This window comes from Chrysemys picta, chromosome 1, assembly GCF_011386835.1.
Source record: "Chrysemys picta bellii isolate R12L10 chromosome 1, ASM1138683v2, whole genome shotgun sequence".
NCBI classification, from domain to species: Eukaryota; Metazoa; Chordata; order Testudines; family Emydidae; genus Chrysemys; species Chrysemys picta.
This window is the reverse complement of record NC_088791.1, coordinates 144,403,108-144,426,233: the sequence shown is the minus strand read 5'-3', so window position 1 is coordinate 144,426,233 and position 23,126 is coordinate 144,403,108. Positions and strand designations below refer to the sequence as shown.

Here is a 23,126-nt window from a genome sequence, read left to right as displayed (position 1 = left end):
CAGAGGTAGAGCTTGGCTCTGGTACACAGGGTGCTGAAAAATATATTTTTTTTAAACCAAGGAAAGTAAATTCCCCAAAACTTCATCAACACAGAGTTAAGTGGTGCCTCATGCTCTTCTAGAACATAGATAGTGGCTAAACTTAAGCCTCTGAAAACCAGGAAATAAAGAGATAAGGTTATGTAAACAAACTGGCGAAAACTAAGAAATATAGAGTTAAGGTAAATGCCAACACAACCTTAACTCTGCCCTTCTGAGCACTGCCACAAAATGCCCACAAAACACATACTAGCACTCTGACATTGCAGAAGTGCAGAACACTCAGGGTATGTGACCACTGTATGACAGAATATACGACTTTTTCTCTGCTAAAGTAAAATTTTTATTTACTGTGCAGGAGCAACCTACACCTGCTGTACTCAAACTCTGAGCCTACTCCATAGAAATAACCCCCTACTTGCTACATTTTACAACCCCTTCACCTTATGCACACAATTCCATCTAATACTCTACTTTCATTTACATCAATAAGCTCTCTGACACTCCACTCTCATATCCCACCTTACTGCTGACAATCCCCGTGGCAAGAAGAACCCCATGAATGGCTACTGAGTCAACCTACACAATACAGTGCTGAAATGAAGCAGTCTGAAGCTCTCAAGGTACACTTGCACCTTTTTCCTTTGATCACATACCCCCGGGGAGAGACTCAGAACCCCCCTCCACAGGAGCAGTAGCCCCCCTACAGATATCCTCATAACACTATCATAGCACTGCAAAGCTAATCCAATGAATCCCTCCATTATATACAGCTAGAGCTAACACAGAGAATGCAGCCGGAGTGCATGCAGAGAATTTCCATTGGCTATTGCCAGCTCCAGAAGGACGGAGTTAAGGTTACACACAGGAATACAAAACTGGAAGGGACTTCCTGGGTCATTGTGGGTCCAATATCTTGCTATCATAGAAGACCTTATCTATGTATTTCCTGGAAGTTTAAGTTTACACTGCCTTAGCTATTTCCTGGTTTTCAAAGGCATCACTGGATAACCTCAACTCTGTTAATGAAGGTTTGAAGCATTTAATCAGAGGCTAGGTCTACACTACCCGCCTGAATCGGTGGGTAGAAATCGATCCCCGAATCAACGCTCTTATTCCACCAGCGGAGGTGGGAGTAAGCGCCGTTGACGGGAAGCCGCAGAGGTCGATTTTGCCGCCGTCCCTACAGCGGGGTAAGTCGGCTGCGATACGTCAAATTCAGCTATGCTATTCGCGTAGCTGAATTTGCGTATTTTAAATCGACCCCCCCATAGTGAAGACCTGCCCTAAGAGATGTTAGGTTACCCCACATGAGATGATTTTGGCAGACTCCTCAGCAAGGCCAAGAACTGCTCGGATAATGATGGAGGCTGAACTATCCCTATTACCCCTAAAGGAAGTCGTCCCCTGCTGCTTCCCTGTATATTAACAGAGGATTTCATTCACCAGCATTGTCAAGCCACACCTTTCGGCTGCATTAAGTACACAAAGCCCCAGCCCTTACCGTCATACCTCTTAAATGCGTTTCAAGGGACGCTACTCATTATCGTTCCAGAACAACCTCCTTTCCAAACACATTTGATGTCCCTTCACTTTTGTTGTTGGAATAAAAGAGGAATACATCAGAAATGCAGAATCATTAAACTGGGATTATAGAAAGTTATTTACACTAAAGGAAGGAATTTTGTATCCCAAAACATGGTGAGCTTTGCGATGACCATCATTATTCCGAGCCCTGACAGCACTCCTAGTGAGACACAAACAGTAACTCGTTAACCCTCACAGCTTCCTGGGAAGAGAGGATTAAATAGATGGGGAAACTGAGGTACAAGAAGAGTGAGGGATTTGATCAAAGCCACAGTGAGTTAACGCTTGTCTATATGTGAAAGGTTTACTGATTATACCAATATAGTTATGCAGATGTAGTGCTCCCATTGCCTTTCCCTGGTGTGGACACACTCATTATGGTGTAAAAGCGGCATTTTCCAGTATAGCTTAAATCCTTCCCAAATAACACAAACTAAATTGAAAAACAGGCAGCAGAATAACAGGGTCAACACCAAGAGTTATATCAACATAATTACATACGTTTAAATTCACACCTTGGAATATACTGAAAAAACATTCAGAGCTACAAATACTATCTAGGGCTATGGCTACACTGCACTTTAGTCGGTAAAACTTTTTCATGTGAAAAAACACACCCCTGCCTAACAAAAGTTTTACCGATGAAAAACACTGGTATGGACAGTGCTTTGTCGGCGGGAGAGGCTATAGCCCCTCATTGGGGTGGTTTTATTTTGTAGGTGGGAGAGCTCTCTCCTGCTAACAAACAGTGGCTACACTGTGTACCTCACAGTGGCATGGTTGTAGCAGCACAGCTGTGCCACTGTAAGACGCATAGTGTACACATAGCCTGGGAGTTCCAACTCCAAATTTTCTCACCTCTAGCCCAGTAGATGCCAATCCCTTCCCACAGCTGGGACTAGAAGGCAGTGATTTTTGAGAGGAAAGATGTTTTTGTGGTTAAAACACTGCACTGGGATTTAGATTAGGTCCTAGGGCTGCTACAGACTCCCTGTGTGACCTTGGGCACAGATTTAATCTCTGCAAAATGGGAATAATAATTCTGCCTTCTCTACTTTAACTGTAATCTCTTCAAGTACTTCTTAAGTGTTTGTACAGTGCCTAGCACAATGCTCCAATCTCAGCTAGGGTGTTTATTAGAATATTACTGCCTCACAGTCCTGTGTTGAATGACAGGCAATGTTGGGTTCTTGGGGCTTAAGGGTCCCTCCTTCAATGCTGCTAGCTCCCACAGATTACGTCCTCCTGGGGTTGAAGGGCGCTGAAGATGATTGAGAGCTCTAAAGGGACAGGCTAGGAGCCCAGATCCCTGGGATGGCCTGGAAATTGGGAACTGGGGAGACCTGTACAGTACCTGTCCTGAGCTAAGGCCTTGGCCCAGCCTGGTTGGGTACAGGAGAGTGTGCCTAGCCCAGGTAGCAGCTGTTATTGTTGCATTACCTTGACTTGTCCCCATGTCCTTGAGACACTGCTGCCAACATTTTTTTCTACCTTTCTCCTCTTGCTGGGACATTGTGTTCTCAGCTCAGGAGAAGGGGCGGGGGAATGGGGAGAAACATAATGTAATGCTCTCAGAGCAGTCTGCAGCCCTACCTGGGAGCAGCCAGCGCTGCTTACCTCTTCCTCCACCCTTCTGCGGGGGGAGGGGGGGAGGTGGCCAGCTGGCTCTTGGGTGTCAGTACCGGTTTGCTCTGAGACTGCAGCCCAGGGAGTCAGAAGGATGGGTGGGGTGCGTGTGTCCTTGACTTTACGCGGCTCAGCTATTTCAAAGCCCCACCCTGTTGTTTCAGCAGAGAGCGGCCCCTGGGGCTGCACACTTGTGTACCTGGATCCTCTCTCTGCTGCTCAGAGCTGCTGCTGCCCCAAGCCCCCAGTGAAAGCCCCAGACCACAACATTATTTTCTCTACAGTGGTCCTCAGTCAACACGGGCCACTCCTGGGGCTTTAGTATCTGTTTGCCCCCCCTTCCCTCTCCCGGCCCCATCGCCCGTTCCCTCTCGGCCTGCCCTTTTCTACCCCTTGCTCTCCCCCTACCCCTGCCCATCTCCCTTTTCTCTAGGAACGGAGATATTGAGATGTTAATGAGGCTTTTCTTTTCCCCCAGAGCTGCGGGGGCGGGGAGCGGCTGGGAGGGCAGGAGCAGGACAGGTTGCTAGATTGAGCTGGAAAGAAACCAGTCTAATCCTAACCACCAAGGCAAAGCAGCTGCCAGGAGGCAGAGCCAGGAGTCTGAGACCAGGGCACAGCAGAGCACAGATCTCGCCTAGGAGAGAGAAACTCCCACAGGGGGACAACAGCAAAGGGAGACCCTCATTTCCAAGGAGAGCGGAGTCCACATAGCTCAGTGGAAACAGCATCATAGGTCAACATGCATCAAGTTAGTGTCTTTCTACTCAGTTGCTTCTAACGTTGCTTTTAAACATCACCCTCTGAAGAAGGGTGTGGTGGGGTTTCTACTGAGTGAATTCTGGGGTAAAGGAGGGAGGGGGTCTGGGTGTGTGTATGGAGAGACTGGGGCAGGGAGGATATGTGGGGAGTGTGTGGAAGGACTGAGGCGTGGGGGAGGATAGGGTGTGGGTGTGTGTGGAGACTCTGGACTTAGGGGAAGATAGAGGTGTGTGTATGTGTGTGGAAGGGCTGGGATATGGGGAGGATAGTGTGTGTGTAGAGGGGCCAGGGCATGGGGGAGGATAGGGGTGTGTGTCTGGAGGGGTCAGGGCCTGGGGGAGAATGGGTGTGTGCATGGAGGGGCCAGGGTGCGGAAGAGGATAGGGGTGTGTGTGTGGAAGGGCTGGAATGTGGAGGACGGTAAGGGGTGTGTGTGGAGGGGCTAAAGGGTCACAGCAGGCAGAGGCTTCCTGAGTTAGGTGAGTCATGGTAGACATAACTGGTATCTATATATTGCCTGATTCCAAGCTTATTCTGTCGTAGGTTGTAGCTGTGAAGGCAGAGAACGTGCCAGTGGGGGAGAGGCTGCGGAGGTGTAAACAGGAAGCAGAGAAGCAGCAGAAGGTGGAGGAAGTGGCAGAGAAGTTGGAGAAGGAGTGTCAGGGCCTCATTGAGTTCCACAAGTCATACCATGAACTCTTCCAGTTCTTCTGTAACAACACAACCATCCATGGAGCAATCCGCTTAGTCTGCTCCAAGAGGAACAAAATGAAGACAGCCTTCTGGTCTGTGCTCTTCTTCCTCACCTTTGGCCTAATGTACTGGCAATTTGGGATCCTCTACAGGCAGTACTTCAGCTTCCCTGTCAACCTGAACCTTAACCTCAACTCAGACAGGCTGACCTTCCCTGCTGTCACACTGTGCACCCTCAACCCCTACAGGTATGAGACAAACTCCCAGGAGCTACAGGTATATATATGGTGTATTGGTCTCCTACTGGATCAGGAGAAATACCTGGTGCCTCTACAGGTGATATTGAGACATGAAGGGCTTGTCTACATGGGTAAATTTCCCTACATAACTATACTGGAATAACTATTCCACTACAGTTGGGAAGCAGAGTAATTATATCTGAATAAAGTCACTTTTATTCCCACGTGGGGACTTATACCTGTCTAGCTATAGCCAAATAACTATTATAGTATAAGTATACCTATAGTGGGAAATTGCCCGAGACAAGTCCTAACTCTGGAGTCCACTCTCTCCATCTCACAGATACAGTGCTGTCCAGAAGGAGCTGGATGAACTGGATCGTATCACCCATCAGACACTAATGGACCTGTATAACTACAATATGTCTCTAGTACAAAGCAACTGGGCAGCCCAGTCCAGCCGGAAACGTAGCCCAAGGAGTCTGTCCCACCATGTCCACCGCCACCCACTGAGGAGACACAAGCGTGATGAACCAGCCAGCCTGAAGGGAAACAGTCCTCCAGTGGACAAAAGTGACTGGAAAATTGGCTTCATCCTGGTGAGAATAGATCCCTCTCTCTCCTGTACTCTATAGACTCTGCCTAGCTCCTAATCTCTCATTAGATCCTTTCGTACCAGTGTCAGCTCCACCCTCCACTGGCTGGAAATCTGATGAAGTTGTTGCTGCTACTAATGAAAGAAGTTAAGAGCTGAAAAAAGCCTTTCAAGGCCCAGTCTCTCCCTAAGGGATCTAGGGAAGGATTGTCCCCCTTCTCCATCCATTCTCTAGAGTGTATTCAACTGTCAATCAATTAACTAGAGTTCCAGTGGGAGCAAAAATTTTAGTCTAGGCTAGGGCATGTCTACACTACAGTTGCTACAGCAGCATAACTGCAGCAGTGCTGCTATAGCACTGTAGTGTAGATGCTTCCCACATTGATGGAAGGGGTTTTTCTGTCAATGAAGGTAGTTTCCCTCCTCGAGTGATAGTAGCTACATCAATGGAAGAATTCTTCCCTCAGTCAATTTAACTACAGCACTTAGCGTTTTAATTTTTTGCACCTCTGAGCAATGTAGCTAGTTTGTTCTAAATTTTACGTTTATACCAGAGCATAAATACACCCACAGAGAGGGACTCCCTGTTCCAGAATTGAAAGCTCCTGTGTATACTCCACAATCTCATTTTCTGCACAGCCAATTACAATAACTTCACTGTGATTTGCTGCTTCCTCAGCCTCTCGATCATTCCACCTGCCGAGGAGGTTCCCTCCAATTGAGGATCTGGGGTTGGGGGAGAGGGGCTCCCTTTATGTCTGTTAGCTGCACTTGTCAAGTATAATCTGAATTTATTTCCTGTCCATGTTCAGGGAAGGGGGGGGGTAGGTCAGGTATACCCCTCATCCCTCCTCCTTGAGACAGCTGATGTTTCTCTTGCAGTGCAATGAGACCAATGAGGATTGTTTCCACCAGACGTATTCCTCAGGTGTAGATGCTGTGCGTGAATGGTACAGTTTCCACTACATCAACATTTTGGCACGGATGCCTAACACAAAGGCCCTGGATGAGTCCAATTTTGAGAACTTCATCTATGCTTGCCGCTTCAATGAGGTTACATGTGACAAGGCGTGAGTGCTGAGGGGCTCCAATATCCCATCTTAACAACTTCTGCATTCCTTGCTGGGTACAAGGAGAAGCCAAGACACTACTGCTGGAGAACACTGTTACACCCACTGCCAGGGCCCAAGGCTGGGGCATTCTTCCTTGTTCAATTCCTGGGGCTCCTGGATCCCATAATCTCAAGTGATGGGCTCTGGGTCCTGCCCTTGGGGTCTTGGCTCCTCAGGTTCACTGACCCCTAAGTGCCATGGGATAGTTCCTGTGCTCTTTTCCCTTGGTTTCAGATAATTGAAATAGTGATACAGGTACATACACTAGTGTGGGTGCAGTTATACTGTATAAAGGGATCTTTATACTGGTGTAACTGGGTCCACACTGGGGGGGTTGTATCCTCCTCCAGAGTTAGCAACGTGAGGAATCTAACAGCTCTTCAGCTTCAGAAGTCATTTCCAGCAGCTTGCTAAATAATCTTGCTCTGACCTACTTCTCAGGGCTTGTTTACACTACAGACACTACTCTTCTTTATTGCTCTCAGTTCCTCTATGGGGTGGTAAAAAGAATGGTTCCTTTTAGAATACCCTGTCCCGCAGCATCTCTTGGGGATTTTGCCCCACATGCCTGGATGCCCTAATCTGAACATTTCCATTTCTCTCCCAGGAATTACACCCATTTCCATCATCCTATTTATGGAAACTGCTACACATTCAATGATGGCAATAGCAGCCTGTGGACGTCATCCCTGCCTGGGATCAATAATGGTGAGGGTCTCCGTGGCAGGTGGGGAGAACCCATTTAGGTATATATCTGGAATAGGAGAGTTTTGGGGGTGGGTGAGAACTGTGAGCATCAAGATCCTCCTCTGCTTATTCCCCTGTGTGATGGTGCATTGCATCCCCCACCATGACCCATGTGAGTTTCAATTGCCAAAAGTTCAGGCCTCCCCCAAATTCTGCTTTCTCCAGGCCTGGCTTTGCAATCCCAGTTCTCTGCCGCCTCCAGAGACTCCAGCCCTGATCCCCAAGTCTCTACCTCCCCCCCCATGCCTGACCCCCTTACTTTCTGCTCAACTCAGGCCCAGCCCTGATCCCATTTTCTTTTCTGGCTCAGCTGAGATTCCCCTTGCTCTCTGCCTCCTCCTCCTCCCCCATTAGCCCAGTTGTGATCTCTCTGCTGTTCCCCCACCCCAGTGACTGGCCCTGATCCCGCCTCACTCTCTGTAACCTCTACAGGCCTCTCTCTGCTAGTGCGCACAGAGCAGAACGACTATATCCCACTGCTGTCCACAGTGACGGGAGCCCGGGTGATGGTCCATGAGCAGAATGAACCAGCCTTCATGGACGATGGGGGCTTCAATGTGCGTCCGGGTATGGAGACCTCCATCAGCATGAGAAAGGTAGGGGGGGGAGAAAGAGGGAAGAGATGGCATGGGCTTCACTGTGCACCTGCATGAAGCCTTGTGTCAGCATGAGATTGGTCGGTAGGGAGGAGAAGGGTTGCCGTGAAACTAGGATATGGGAAGCAGAAAAGTTAACCCTAGAGGGTGGCAACACTGGGTGGGACTGAGGGGGAGGACATTACCTTGGAAGCCATTACTAATCAAGGAAGGGCTGGAAAAGGGGGATAGCAGGGAGTTGGTGGCATGAGATAGGAGTGAGGACTGGGAAGTTACCACCATCGTATTTGTTATTGATTGGGGGTCGATGACATTACAGGGCAGCAGGCAGAAAGGGAAGGCACCAGAACCATGGGTATGTATCACTTCATCAATTCCCTGCCATTGTAGGGCTTTGGGCATTGGTGCACCTCAGTCCCGGCTATCTGCCTGAGGCACATAATAGCTCATTCTCCTGAGGGCTGTAATACCTTGGTACAGTTTCAGTTGTTGGGTTTAGTGTGTGGGTGCTGGGGGGTGTTAGTGGCCTGTGATATGCAGGCAGTCAGACTGGATGATCTGGTGGTCCTGTCTGGCCTTAAATTCTCTGACTCTAAGACTGACAAGCTGCTGTTTGTTGTCAGGAGACGACAATGCGTCTTGGGGGCAGCTACAGTGACTGCACTGAAGATGGCAGTGATGTTCTAGTGCAGAACCTGTACTCGTCCCGTTACACTGAGCAGGTAATCCATCACCACTGGTCCTATCCCAGACCTGTCCCCACCTTCCTTGGGATACAATCTCAGCCATTCCCTGCCATGAGTGGATCTCATCTGTGTTTTCTGGGCCTCATTATGCTGGGATGTGAGGATTCCCTTGCTGAGCTCTCCCCTTCTCTCATGCCTTCCAGGTCTGCATTCGTTCCTGTTTCCAGAGCAGTATGGTAGAGCGCTGTGGTTGTGCATATTACTTCTACCCCTTACCTTCTGGAGCAGAGTATTGTGATTACACGAAGCATATAGCATGGGGTAAGTGTTGACGGTGCAGAAGGAATTATATAATGAACCCCCCAAGCCCTCCTGAACCTACCCATTCCAACCCCCAACACTGAGACTCTCCCATTATCCCCTGCTATCAGCTCCCCAACTCTCCTATTTAAGTCCTCCAGGGGATTCCTTCTTTGGAGCTCTCAGCCCCTCCAAGGGTGCTACCTTGTTCTGGGCCTGCATCACCCATGTACATGCCCCAGAGATTCTCTTCCCTGTACAGATAGGGTGAGCTCACTTTGGTTTTCTCTCTCCCCTGCTTAGGTCACTGTTATTACAAACTCCAGGTTGAATTCAAATCCAATGTTCTGGGCTGTTTCAGCAAATGTCGGAAACCTTGCGAGTAAGTCTCAGTAGGCTAAAAACTAGGGTTTTATGAACACCATTATATGAAAGAGTTGCCTGAGATCTCAGGGGACTGGACTTGACCCAGTAGATCACTTCCAGTCCTATGAGTGTCTCATTCCTAGAGCTGACTGAATGGCTGAGAATTTGATTTGCCAAACCAAGTATTCAATTATATGGGGCAAATAGTGTTTGAGCAATTAAACATCCAGATAGATACTTCAGTCTGGTCTCTCCCAGCAGGAAACAAAGTTAGTAGTGGGGTAAAAATGCTGGCTGGGGGGAGAGCTCCTGGATACTGCAGGCTGGCTACTTTCAGGAGGCAGCACTGTAAGGAGTAGGGCAGAAGTGCTAGATATAGAGAAAGTTCCGAGTTGTTGAGGTTGCTGTGCTAAGACTGGACCTTGTGGATCCCATGGCCCTTGCTGTTAAGAATATATCTGTCTTCCTCCAGGGTGACTGAGTATCAGCTGTCAGCTGGACACTCCCACTGGCCTTCCACTGTTTCCGAGGTAAGGATATGGTTTCCTGTGGTAATCCCACCAGACCCAGGACGCAAACCTGTCCCACCATTTATCATCCCTCAACAAGGGGAGGCTGAGATCACAGAGTGGTGTATATCTATGATGCTTTTTGTGCTTTCCTTTCAGGATTGGGTGTCTCACATGCTGTCCCGACAGAATAAGTACAATATCACATCCAAGAGGTGAGAGCTCCAGAACTGGGGCTCAGGACCAGAGATGGGACCCAGTGATGGGGGTTGGGGTCTGGGCCCAGATGAACCAATGATGGGTAGAAACAGGGGAGTAGGGGTGGTCAGGGGCCCAGGGCCAAGCACAGAGATCAAATCAGTGGCAGGGAGAGAAGCAGTGGTCCAGGAGTGCAGGGCCAGACAGGAAGAATGACCCAGTCATGGGAAGACAGGAGATCCTGACTTACCTGGTCATGGAGATAGGTGGAAGTTCAGGGGCCCAAGGCTAGACCCAGAGACAGACCTACTGAGGGGGAAGACAAAAGGCTTGAGGAGCCTGGGACCAGGCCCACAATCTTGCCTAGTAATGGGATAGGAGTGTTCTCAGGGGCCCGGTCCCAGACCAATGGACTTGATCCAGTAATAAATTGAGATTTGGGGAGCGGTTTAGGGGGCGAGGTCTAGAGATTGGCAGAATGATTGGGAGGATCACTAGGCAAGGGACTGATGTAATGTTGGAGGTGAAGTCTTGGGCAGGGATTATGAACTTGGAGAATCAAACGGAAAGTGTGGAGGTATTCTATAAGTTTAGGAGAAGGTCAGATGTGAGTTTGGTGCAGTAGTAAGTTTGGAGCTGTTGCACCGAAGTAGGGGAATGTGCAAGGAGCGGGGGCAAGCAGGGGTACAGACCCCCCCCAAATAATCAGTGAGGGATGCAGTACTCCCCCAGTCCTGGGGGCAGAGAGCTCCTCTCAGGGCCAGAGATGGGGAGGGCGGGCAGTGAGCTACTCCTGGGGCTGGGGAGAGTGAGTTTGTGCCCCCCAAAAGAGGTCAAATTTAAATTCCTGCGCACACCCCTGCACTGAAGTGTGTGGGAGTTAGGGTGACCAGATGTCCCATTTTTAAAGGGACAGTCCTGTTTTTTGGGACTTTTTCTTATATAGGTGCCTATTACCCCCCACCCCCTGTCCCATTTTTTCCACAGTTGCTATCTGGTCACCCTAGTGGGAGTGATAAAGGCTTGGGGGTTGGGTGGGAGTTTGTGGGTGTCGTAAGTTTGAGGGATCCTAAATCTGGGATATCATACAGGAATCTCAGAGGAATGCTGTAGGTATGGCCAGCTGCACTGGATTTTGGGCAGACAGCAGGTTTGAGTGTTAAGTGGGCTGCCGGATGGGGGAACTGCAAGTTTGGAAGATTAAAGATTTGGTGTGAGTGCAAATACACACATAAGGAGTGTATGCTACAATACAGGGGTTGTGAGATTAGAGTCACTCATCTCTTTTTCTTATTAACAGGAATGGAGTGGCCAAAGTGAACATATTTTTTGAGGAATGGAAGTATAAAACCAATGGGGAGTCTCCTGCCTTCACGGTATATACCTCATCCTCCAGCTGCCCCTCCCACTCATCATACCCTTCTGCCTTCCAGCAGCATCCCTGACTTCTGTATTTCTCCTCCTGTGGCAGGACTGGAGATGGGAATAAAGCCTCAGCAGTGGGTGATCCTGGCAGCAAGTGGGAATACAAGCATCCTCACGGAGACACAATTCTCACTACCCCCATCTCTCTCTTGCAGGTGGTGACGCTGCTCTCACAGCTGGGGAATCAGTGGAGTCTCTGGTTTGGTTCCTCTGTTCTTTCTGTGGTGGAGCTCGCTGAGCTGATTTTGGATTTCATTGCTATCACCTTCATCCTCTCCTTCCGGTGGCTCCGCTCCCGTCAGCTACTGGCCTCTGCTGTGCCACCCCCAGGTGCTCATGACAACACTGCCTTCCAGCCTGAACCTTCTGGCCCCAGTGCTCCACACCGCTTCACTGTCGAGGCTGTGGTAACTACGCTGCCCTCCTACAACAGCCTGGAACTATGTGGGCAGAACAGGGATGCTGAGATTGGAGTGGAGTGAGGATTATGGTGGGGCAGCACACTGCGGTTGAGGAGTTTCGTGTCCCACTCCACAGATTATATGCTTGGGTCTGAAGACATGTGGCAGGTTGGAGCAGGGACTGATCTCCTGTTTGGTGCTACAGCACTTGCAGCTCAACTGCATTTCTATGATGCTGGTGCAGAGCTTCCATCACCTCAATTATGGCACTCAGTCGGGAGGCAGGTGACTGCAGTGTTGGTTGGGGGGAGGTGTTAGTTTATATTCCCTACTGTTGGTAAACCCTGCATTCATCTCCCACAATACAGATGACAATGCCCTTGGCCACATTTGCTGTGGAGGCACCAGTGATGGGAGACAGCATATGTGGGTGATATTGACTGAGCCCCCTTCCATCTATATACACTCACTTCTCAGCACCCAGGGATGTGGCCACGGTGGTCTGTAACTGTTTGAGAATAAAAACTAATTAAAGAGGCTTGGCTGTGACCAGGAAAAATTAGGCTCTTGTGTATGCCTGACAGCAGACAAGGGTGGGGTGTATAGAACCCAAGAGGGTACTAGCATTCACAAATGCCTCATCCTCTGTAGGACAAATTTTCAGTCAGGAGGTTAGATGCTGCTTCCCAACTCTGGATTGCTGTTTCTGATGCCATGCTCAGGGTGGAAATTTCCCCCTCCACACAGGAATCTAGGGAGGAGGCTAGGAGAGCCTGTTTGGAAGGACACCTCCCTAGGCTAGAGACCAGGCAGGAGAGGTGCTGGGTTAAGGGGCTTGGGGGTGGGGTGGTGGTGGTAGGGGAAGGGTTTCTGCATGGATCCTCATCCTGGCATGAGGTCTAGAATAGTCTCAAGCTCTCCACAGGTTACCTGCAGCTCTTAGGCCAATACAAAGATTCTTCTTTGCAACATAACATACGCCTCACTCTAACTCTCCATTCAGCCTCTCATCTCTTTTCTGAACACTGGGAGCTAAATTTGTCTTGACACTGGCTTATGCCTCCCATAATCAGGAGCTGTGGGGGCCAAAGTAGCCTCAGTGATGCAGAGCCTGCAGAGCTACCTAAACTGTGACATTGCTTCAGTGGCCCCTCTGAGCTGCTGCAGTACAGAATAAGAACTGTGCAGGGCCGCCACAGCTCTGATCTACCTATCCCTAATCTGTTCAACAACAGAATACCCGCTGCATGGGTGTGGGGGTGCTGTGCTGAGCTGGCTCCGTTATCTGCTTTGTGAAAAATGTCAAGGTTTTGAAATTCATTTTCATGCCCTATCAGAACAAAAATGAGACCTCTGGAATTAAAAACCCCCCAGAACACAAGAGAAAGCAAGCTACCCCAGAATAGCCAATAGCCCAGAGGTTAGAGGACTTCCATGGGATGCGAGACCCAGGTTCAAGTCCCTACATGGCCTGATTCAGAGCACAGCCTGCTCACGATCTGCTGTTGGAGCTGTTCTACCTGATAGAAATGATTACCTATTCATGGGGTCAGAGAGAGATTGGCTCTAGCCTGGGCTATTGGCTATCTTGGGGTGGCTTGTTCTCTTCCATCCCGGCCCAGAGGAAAAACGGTTACCTACCTCTTGTAACGGTTATTCTTCGAGATGTGTTGCTCATGTCCATTCAAGTAGGAGTGCGTGCGCCGCATGTATAGTCATTGGAAGACTTTTCCCCTAGTGGTACCCATTGAGTCAGCTGTGGAGGCCCCTGGAGTTGTGTCTTCATGGCGTTGTATATAGGTCCCTGCCGAGCCGCCGCCTCTTCAATTCCTTCTTGCCCCAGTGCTCTGAGAGAGGGGTAGGAGGGTGGGTATTGGAATGGATATGAGCCACACATCTCTAAGAAGAACAGTTACAAGAGGTAGGTAACTGTTTGTTCTTTGAGTGCTTGCTCATATTGATTCCAAGTAGCTGACTCCCAAGCAGTCCCTTGGAGGAGGGGTCAGAGTTCACTGAGTCGCAGACTGCAGCACCACCCTGCCAAATGTGGCATCGTCTTTGGCCTGCTGAGTAATGGCATTGTGCGATGTAAAGGCGTGGATCGATGACCATGTCGCTGCCCTGCAACTGACTTGAAGGGGCACCTGTGCCAGGAACACCGTTGAGGAAGCCTCTGCTCTTCTGGAGTGCGCTGTTAGTGCTGAGGGAGGTATCTTTGCTAGGTCGTAGCACGTCCTGATACAGGCCGTGATCCATGAAGAGATCCTTTGGGACAACATGGGAAACCCCCTCATCCGCACAGCAATTGCAATGAAGAGCTGTGTTGATTTTCTAAACAGCTTTGTCGGCTCATTGCAAAAAGCTAACGCTCGTCTGACATCCAGGGAGTGGACCATCCGTTCCCAGTTACTAGAATGTGGCTTAGGGAAGAACATGGGAAGAAATACGTCCTGATTCACATGGAATTGCGAAACTACCTTTGGGGAGAAAGCCGGGTATGGCCGCAACTGTATCTTGTCCTTATAAAAAGGCTTGAACGTCAAGGCCTTAAGCTCAGATACCCTCCTGGCTGAAGTTATAGCCACCAGGAACATCACTTTCCAGGAAAGGCAGAGGAGAGAGTATGGTGCTAGGGGCTCAAAAGGAGGGCCCATCAGTCTCGAGAGCACTAGGTTGAGATCCCATGGGGGGATTGGCTGTCTTACTTGAGGGTACAGTCTATCTAGTCCCTCGAGGAAGCAGCCAACCATGGGGTTAGCAAATACTGACCAGCGGTCAGACCCTGGATGGAAAGCCGAGATGGCGGTCAGGTGCACCTTTATTGACGACACTGCTAGGCCTTGCTGTTTCAGGTGCAGTAAATAGTCCAGGATGAAGGGAATCGATGACTGTAATGGCGTGGAGTGGGGAAGTGGCCCAGGGAAATGTAGCAACTCTGGCAGTGAAAGGTTGGCTGCCAACAGCTGCTACCATTAGTGTCCCTGGGCTGGAAGCCGGAGTAGAGGGCGGGCCCAGGTTCCCCCCGGTGGGAGCAAGTTTCCAAACCTGAGGAAATCTCTACCTATGAACATGGGGTTTGGGAGGTTTGGGACTACCCCTGCTTTCACCCCGGTGATATTTCCGTGAATTTCAATTTTTACTGGTATGATGGGGTGGTAGCTAACAGTCCCATGGACACAGGTTACCCCCGTACACTTGGCCTGCATTAACTGGCTGCGCTTCACTAATTTACCCAAAATTAGGGTGATATAGACTCGGGGAGTGCTGAGTGCCATGGTTTCTACCTCATTCAACTTTACCTGCCTTGTATATTTATGTGGGGTGACTGCAACCCCTACAATATTGAGTAGGCTGCATGGGTCTGCCCCGTTCCCCAGGTTACACTGCATTGGCTCTATGACATTGGGGCACTGGGCAGCTATGTGCCCCAACTCCCCGCACCCATAACACCTATAATTGCTTCTAGTCACTCCCCTATCATGTGGGTTAGGGGGGTTAGTCCCAGGGTTCCCCCCACTCAGGCCTTCCCCTTCCTTCAAGGTTCCCGACTGGTTTTCGACCTCCCTCTTCCACCTAGCTCTTCCTGGGGGTTTGGCCACCCGACCCTCCATGGTCGGGGTCGAGTGTTTGATTCGTGAGGGGCCTTCCTTGGGTAGTTGGGTTAACTCCCTGGCTGTCAGCCATCTTTCCACCAATGTGATCATTTCGTCGTAGGTGGACAGATTGTTCTGGCAGACCCATTTGCAGAGATCTGGCGGCAGTCCCCGCATGTAATGGTCCATGACCAAAGTCTCTAAAATCTCCTCCGGGCTGCATGCCTCGGGCTGTAACCACTTTCGAGCGAGGGGTATGAGGTCGAATAGTTGGGACCTTGGAGGTTTGTTCTCCCTGTATTTCCACTCCTGGAACCTCTGGGCCCGTACCGCTGCCGTCACTAGGATCTCTGCCCTCAGCCAGGAATAGTCAGCAGCATCCCCAGTGGGCAGATCAAAGTAGGCCTTCTGGACCTCTCCCCACAAAGAAGGGGCGAGAATGCTGGCCCACTGCTCCAGGGGCCACACCTCACGCTGAGCAGTCCTTTCAAATGAGAGGAGATATGCCTCTATATCACTGTCTGCCGTCATCTTTGGCAGACAACCGGTGACCCTCAGGGTTCGCGTCCCATTGGACCCCTGGGCCTGGGTGGTGACGATCTTCAGCTGGTCCACAACCTCGCACAGGAGGGCTTGATCTTGGGTCGTCTGGCTCATTAATAATTGATTGGTTTCCTGCTGTAATCTCATGGACTCCTGTTGCGCCATCGCTTGAGCCTGGGTTGCCTCCTGCTGGGCCGCTGTGGCTTGCACCAGTGCTCTCACCACCTCCTCCATGGTGGTACAAACAAAAACCCACAACCAAAAACCACAGTGCATTTTTTTTTTTAGTAAAAACCTCTGTTCTGCCATGCTGTGAACAATCACAATCCCACTCCTGACACCAGTTGTGGCAGAGCTCTGACCTTGCCCCCGCGGGTCCTGCGCATCTAGGCGGTATATGCTAGCCTCAGTGGCTCACTCTGACCCTCCACGTAGCCCTTCTCTCTCTAGGGCCCTTTTCTACTGAGCCCTTTTCATCACAGGCCAGCAAGGAGGTTGGTGAGAGAACTCCCACAGTCTCTGTTGTCCCTAGGGGCTTGTTTTAGATCAGTTTAGCCTCCTGTCCTGACATGGGCCTGACTTCCCCTCCCAGGAGGTGATCCTGTAGTGGTGGGTTGGGGGGAACCCAGGCCCGCCCTCTACTCTGGGTTCCGGCCCAGGGACCCTAAAGGTAGCAGCTGTTGGCAGCCAACCTTTCACTGCCAGAGATGCTACATTTCCCTGGGCCACTTCCCCACAGCTCTCCTGCTTCTCCCTTCTTCACCCTTACCTTAGGGCTCCCTTATCAATAACTTGAGGGTGTCTTCATTAACCAGCCCTTCAGCCACACTTCCTCACCTCTGGCTCTCCTCTGCCTGACTGGAGTGAGCCCTTTTTATAGTATCAGCGGGGCCTTAATTAGAGTCAGGTGGTCACATTAGCTTAATGGCCTCACCTGACTCTTTGCAGGTTAATTGGAGTCACGTGTTCATTAGCCTGGAGCAGCCCCTGCTCTGGTCAGTCAGGGAACAGAAAACTGTTAATCCAGTGGCCAGTATATCTGCTATTCTGCTGTACCCAACTGGCCTGGGTCTATCACATATGGTATTGCCACCCTTCTGTTCTGCTGCTGGTGGTGGGGTGCTGCCTTCAGAGCTGGGTGCCTGGCCAACAGCCACCGCTCTCTGGCCACCCAGCTGTGAAGGCAGCGCAGAAGTAAGGGTGGCAATACCACAAGCCCCCCTAAAACAACACTGTGACCCCCTTCAACTCCCTTTTGGGCCAGGACTCCCAATTTGAGAAATATTGGTCTCCCCTGTGAAATCTGTATAGTATAGGGTAAAAGCACACAAAAGATCAGATTTCACAGTCTGTGACGTGTTTTTCATGGCTGTGAATTTGGTAGCTCCCTACTGATACACATCTGCCCTCCAGATGGGTTTGAAATGTCTGGTAAGCAAGGCAAACAGCACGTAGTTCCCTGACATTGATGTGCAGCGCAAGTTCTGCTTGGGACCACAGACCTTGAGTCCCGAGTCTTCCTAGGTGCACCCCCCAACCCATTGCTGATGCATCCGTTACTAGAGACAGCGACGGTTGGGGCCCAGAGAAGGGCACTCCCGCATACACCACTTGCAGGTCGAGCCACCACAGGAAGGACTTGATAACTGGAGGAGTGAGTTTGACCAACTTGTCCAGGTGGTCTCGGTTCAGCCTGTATACCGAGGCTAGCCAAGCCTGAAGGGTATGGAGCTGCAGCCAGGCATGCTGTACTACACACGTACAAGCAGCCATATGGCCAAGCAGCTTCAGGCAATTTTGCGCTGGAATAGTGGGGTATTGCCTGAGTTCCTGTATGATGGCACCCATGGCGAGAAAGCATGTTTCTGGAAGGAATGCCCTGGCTTGACCAGAGTCTAGGGGAGCGCCACTGAATTTGATCCTCTGAGTAAGGGTTAGGACTGATTTTGCCACATTCAGTATCAGGCCAAGCCTGTCGAACGTCACCCAAACCAGGCCCACATGGTCCTTCACTTGGGCCGTGGAGCGGCCCTTGATTAGCCAGTCGTCTAGGTATGGGAATACTTGCACCTGCCACTTCTGCAGGAAGGTGGCTACGACCAACATGCACTTGGTGAACTCGCGAGGGGCCGCCGAGAGGCCGAAGGGGAGAACTGTAAACTGATAGTGGGTTTTCTTGACCACAAAGCAGAGAAACCATCTGTGGGATGGGACTATAGACACATGAAAGTACGTGTCCTTCAAGTCAAGGGCAGCATACCAGTAAAACCCAGATCCAGGGAGGGGATAATGGAAGCCAGAGAAACCATGCAGAACTTCAGCTTCTTCATTAATCTGTTGAGGTTTTGCAGGTCTAAAATAGGTCTGAGCCCACCCTTGGCCTTTGGAATTAGGAAATACCGGGAGTAGAACCCCCTACCTCTGAACTCCGGAGGGATCTGCTCTACCACCCCAAGTTGTAGGAACGTTTGCACCTCCTGCATGAGAAGTTGCTCGTGAGAAGGGTCCCTGAAGAGGAATGGGAATGGTGGGATAAGGAGGGAGGGAACAGAATTGGAGAGAATATCCCAGTTCTACCATGCTCAAGACCCAGTGGTCTGAGGTGATTTGTGCCCAAGCATGGTAGAAATGGGATAGACGATTCACGAAGGGAGGGGAGTTGGTCCGGAATTGCCCTTGCATTTCCTTTTCATTGGCAGCTACTACAACCAATGTGCCCAGCTGAAGGTGTGTGAAAATGTACTCATACCCTTTTGAAGGCACAAAATACTTCCTTTCCACCCCTTTGGTCATGGGGGGGTGGGGTGGGGGGAGAAAGAGAGGCGGGTGTTTGTCACAACACTCCAGGGTGTTCTGGAGGGTCTTAATGAGGAGCAAAGCTACCCTCGAGGGACCTTCAGGCTGGCCCCAGTGCCAGTTCCTGCTGTGCCCTCTGGGCACCAAGGCCGGCACCCATCTTGTGGCCTCGAGGAGGTTCCTGTGCTACAAATCATGATGGAGGGGCCCATGCCTTGGATACATCTGACACCTATCTGGACCCCAGCCTTGGGCTTGGTGATAGGCCCACGGAGTCCAGAAGGGCCATTGAGCCAGTGCCTGCCACTCGAGTGGCCACAACATCATAGGCAATGGCCACCCCTCCTGTCTGGAGCAGTGCCGGCTCCACCTAGATGCGTATGTTTCTGAGTCCAACCTCGGCGACAAAGGCAGTACGGAGCAAGATGGTGTGGGGGGAAATGGTGCCGAGGTGAGGGCGGGCGGTTCCACATCATCGCTGGCTTTCCCTGGACTGCGCTGTCATTGCTGGCTGCCTCAAAGGGATCTGGAGTGGAGGGAAGGTTCAACTCCTCCACCTGACACTCTTGCACTGGGGATTCTGCAAGAACCGGACTCGACAGACCTCCCTGTGAGGCTGGAGTCGACTGTGCCAGCTGAGTAGGAGCTGGAGGTCTCGGTGCCTCCTTGCTCTGCTGCTCTAATGGGAGAGTGATCTTCTTGTGCGGCACCGGTGAATGGGAGTGGTGCTGGGCACTTGCACCGGAGGAGGTCTTTCATGCTGGGGAGTGGCGGTGCCAAAAGTCTCTGTAGTCTGAGTGCTTTCTTGGCGCTGCAGCCTCTCTTACAAAGGCTGGTGCGCTCCACACCGAGGTGCTGGGCTTGGGGTCGGACACCGCCTGTGCTGGTGGGGACAAAAGGCTGACTCCATGAGGAGCAATTTTAAGTTAAAGTCCCTCTCCTTCATAGTCCTTGGGCAGAAGTCTCTGCAGATTTTGCACTTCTCAGTCTGATGGGCTTCCCCCAAACACTTTAAACAGGAGTCATGTGGGTCTCCCTTTGGCATAGGCTTCAGACAGGACCCGCATGGTTTGAACCCCTGAGACCAAGGCATGCCCCGGTCCCCGGGAGGGGGAGAACGTGGTGGTGGGGGGAAACCCCCAACTAAAACTTATCTTAACTAACTATGGCCTAGTGAAAACTAAGTTTAATTATTTACAGATACAACACGGGAAAGTCCACTAGGGGATCGCTTGCCGTAGCAAGAGAAGAGAGCTGCTCCAACGACTGTCACTGGCGGTAAGAAGGAACTGAAGAGGTGGTGGGTTGGCAGGGAGCTATATACACCGCCGTGAAGGTACGACTCCAGGGGGCTGCACAGCTGAACCGACAGGTACTGCTAGGGGGAAAACCTTCTTAAAACTGTGCGAGCAGCATGCGCACGCCTACTTGGAATTGACATGAGCAAGCACTCGAAGAACCACCTTCCTTATGAAAGTTCTGTCAAAACTAATATGTTCACACAAAGTTTTGGTTTCAATGAACTGACATTTTCTGACAAAAAATCATTTCACTGAAACATTACCAACCACCTCTAGTATAAAAAATCCACTCAACCTGCTTTAGGGATAGAGAGGGTGACAGACTGAAGCAAAAGCTCAGTGGTTTGAGCATTGGCCTGCTAAACCCAGGGTTGTGAGCTCAATCCTTAAGGGGACCATTTAGGGAACTGGGGTAAAAATCTGTCTGACGATTGGTCCTGCTTTGAGCAGGAGGTTGGACTAGATGACCTCCTGAGGTCCCTTCCAACCCTAATATTCTAGGATTCTAAAAGCAAATGGACACTGAAATTTTAGACACATGGATTATGGTCCACAGCATTGCCTTAATGTGTGCTGTAGTATTACTGAAGTGGGTACCCAAAGATTAAGTAAAAGGAGCAATAGGGAGCCACTCCCAATAATAAATAGGCATGTTGGTTTGTGACTGACTGACTGTGTGACAAGTCACTTCACCTTTCTCAGCCTTAGTTTCTCCCTCTGTCAAGTAAGGATAACAATCCTCTCCTGCCAACCTCATGGTGGTAGGAGCTGTGAGGATCCGTTTGAGTGGCACTAGTAGCAGTGCACAGTATGAGGTGTCCTATCACGTTGAGTCATACCAGATGACATAATATAATATCTGAACTATTCTAATTTATTTGTATTTTATTATTTTGAAATTGTTAAGAGCAGCAACTACTTAGCACAGCCTGAAAAAAAAAAATGGAGATATACCTATCTCATAGAACTAGAAGGAACCCCAAAAGGTCATTGAGTCCAGCCCGCTGCTTTCACTAGCACTGATTTTGCCCCAGATTCCTAAGTGGCCCCTTCAAGGATTGAACTCACAACCCTGGGTTTAAGCAGGCCAATGCTCAAACCACTGAGCTATCCCTCCCTGAAGCACCTTATCTAAATTTTCTAGATCAAAATGCCTCTGTGTAGGACAAGACAATTTAACACTTTGTGACAAACAGATGAGCCAACAAGGAGTGTTGGAGAAACAGAAGGTTAGGTGAGCGTGACAAAGGGGGTCCTCTCAATAGTGACACTTTACCCTCCCCCCCATTTTGAAGAAGAGGTTGAGATACAGTGTGTAAAGGCATGGAGACACTGGTATGTATTGGGGGAGGGATAAAAACATTGTAAATAAACTACTGTAGTCGTGGCACGGTTGTCCCTCCCCCTCTGGGTCGGAGGGAGGCCACACCGCCTCACTAAGTTGTCGGGCCGCTGCCTAGTGTCAGGGGAATTAGCATTAGGCGTAGTGTCCCAACTGGGCTAACAGGCTAAGCAGCCAAGCACCTATAGCCCTCGAGCCGTGCATGCAGAGACCATGCACAGCTTAGCGTACGGTCTCTGGGTCTTTGTGGCAGGGTTCAGAGCCCATATAGGAGACTAGTAGCTCTAGGCCCTTCAGCCAAGGGCGCAGCACACACAGTGGTCAATTCGCTCTGGTCTCTGAAGGCAGAGACAGAGCAAGACCTGCAGTCAGTTAGTTCTGGGCTCTAGTTGTAGGGCCAGAGCAAGCCCAAGAGTCAATCAACCCCAGTCTCTCGGTGCAGAGACAGAACAAGCCAGCAGTCACCCTACTCCACCGCACCCCAACCTAGTGCCCTAATAGTGGCAGAGTGGTCCACCACTGGGTCAGCGGGGATCCCAACCACAACACGCTGGTTGTGCCTCACGCAAAGCTGCTGCCAGACCAAGGTCGGCTGCCCTTGGACCACTTCCTCCCCTCAGGGTGTACTAGAACAGCAGGGTGTCCTCCGCCTCCTCTAGGTAGGTGGCCTGTGGCAGTCCTGGGTTCAGCAGCAAGGTCAGCAGGGCCGGCTCTAGGCACCAGCAAAACAAGCTGGTGCTTGGGGCGGCACATTTTTAGGGGCGGCATGGCCGGCGCCAGAATGCCGCCCCTAAAAATGTGCCCCGGCCGCCCTAGCTCACCTCCGCTGCTGCTGCCACGGCGCGCGAAACAGCTGATTCGCGCGCCGCTACTCGCCCTCCCTCCCAGGCTCTCAAACCTGGGAGGGAGGGGGAGATCCCGAGCGGCCGTTTCGCGCACCGCTGCTCCCCCTCCCTCCCAGGCTTGGGAGCCTGGGAGGTGGGGGAGAAGCGGCGCCCACGCCGCGGCCACTCGGAGTCTCCCTCCCTCTCTCCCAGGCTCTCAAACCTGAGGGGGGGGGGGGATTCCGAGTGGCTGCGGCGCGGGTTCTCCCCCTCCCTCCCTCGTAGGCTTGAGAGCCTGGGGGGAGGAGGCAGGGCTGGGGATTTGGGGAAGGGGCGGAGTTGAGGCGGGGCCGGGGGTGGGGTTATTAAAAACAGGGGGGGGGGGGGGTGGCCAAAATTGTTTTTGCTTTGGGCGGCAAAAATCCTAGAGCCGGCCCTGAAGGTCAGCATCCAGGAGTGAGCAGGGTCGGTCTGCCTTCTTCAGTGTCTTGGTCCTAACTCAGCGGGAGGCCCCGCCCTTTATACTTCCTGTCCCGGTGACGTACTTCCGGCGGAGGAATGAGGCAGGCCTGGCTCTGCCCACTTAGGCACAGAGGGGGTTCCTCCCTGTCTCGGTCAGAGGGAGGCCACACTGCCTCACTACAACTACACAATGGCCTTTATTACGAGCAAGAAAGTCTTAGAGCAGGGGTAGGCAAACTTTTTGGCCTGAGGGCCATATTGAGGAATAGAAATTGTATGGCGGGCCATGAATGATCACAAAGTTGGGGTTGGTGTGTGGGAGGGGGTGAGGGCTCTGTTTGGGGGCACGGGCTCTGGGGATCATAGAATATCAGGGTTGGAAGG

The 23,126-nt window shown here is 51.0% G+C and overlaps 2 protein-coding genes across 9 annotated transcripts in view; one reads left to right on the top strand and one right to left on the bottom strand.

Annotated features, from left to right (window-relative positions):
• The window catches only part of KPNA1 (karyopherin subunit alpha 1), a 260,914-nt gene that overhangs the window by 231,680 nt on the left and 6,108 nt on the right, over positions 1-23,126 (bottom strand). The window lies entirely within an intron of this gene.
• Positions 3,322-12,440, top strand: SCNN1A (sodium channel epithelial 1 subunit alpha). Its single transcript, XM_005291315.4, has 13 exons — positions 3,322-4,003; positions 4,558-4,955; positions 5,290-5,545; positions 6,424-6,611; positions 7,261-7,361; positions 7,833-7,996; positions 8,620-8,718; positions 8,886-9,003; positions 9,286-9,364; positions 9,821-9,878; positions 10,017-10,072; positions 11,356-11,431; positions 11,636-12,440. Exons 1-13 carry the CDS (start codon positions 3,995-3,997, stop codon positions 11,960-11,962), a joined length of 1,929 nt encoding a protein of 642 aa, XP_005291372.1. The 5' UTR covers positions 3,322-3,994; the 3' UTR covers positions 11,963-12,440.

Bases quoted from the DNA above. Each gene is read 5' to 3' on its own strand.
- SCNN1A (XM_005291315.4), top strand. The intron at 6,612-7,260 runs GTGAGTGCTGAG...TTTCTCTCCCAG, and splicing joins GAGGTTACATGTGACAAGGC to GAATTACACCCATTTCCATC. The intron at 8,719-8,885 runs GTAATCCATCAC...CATGCCTTCCAG, and splicing joins CGTCCCGTTACACTGAGCAG to GTCTGCATTCGTTCCTGTTT.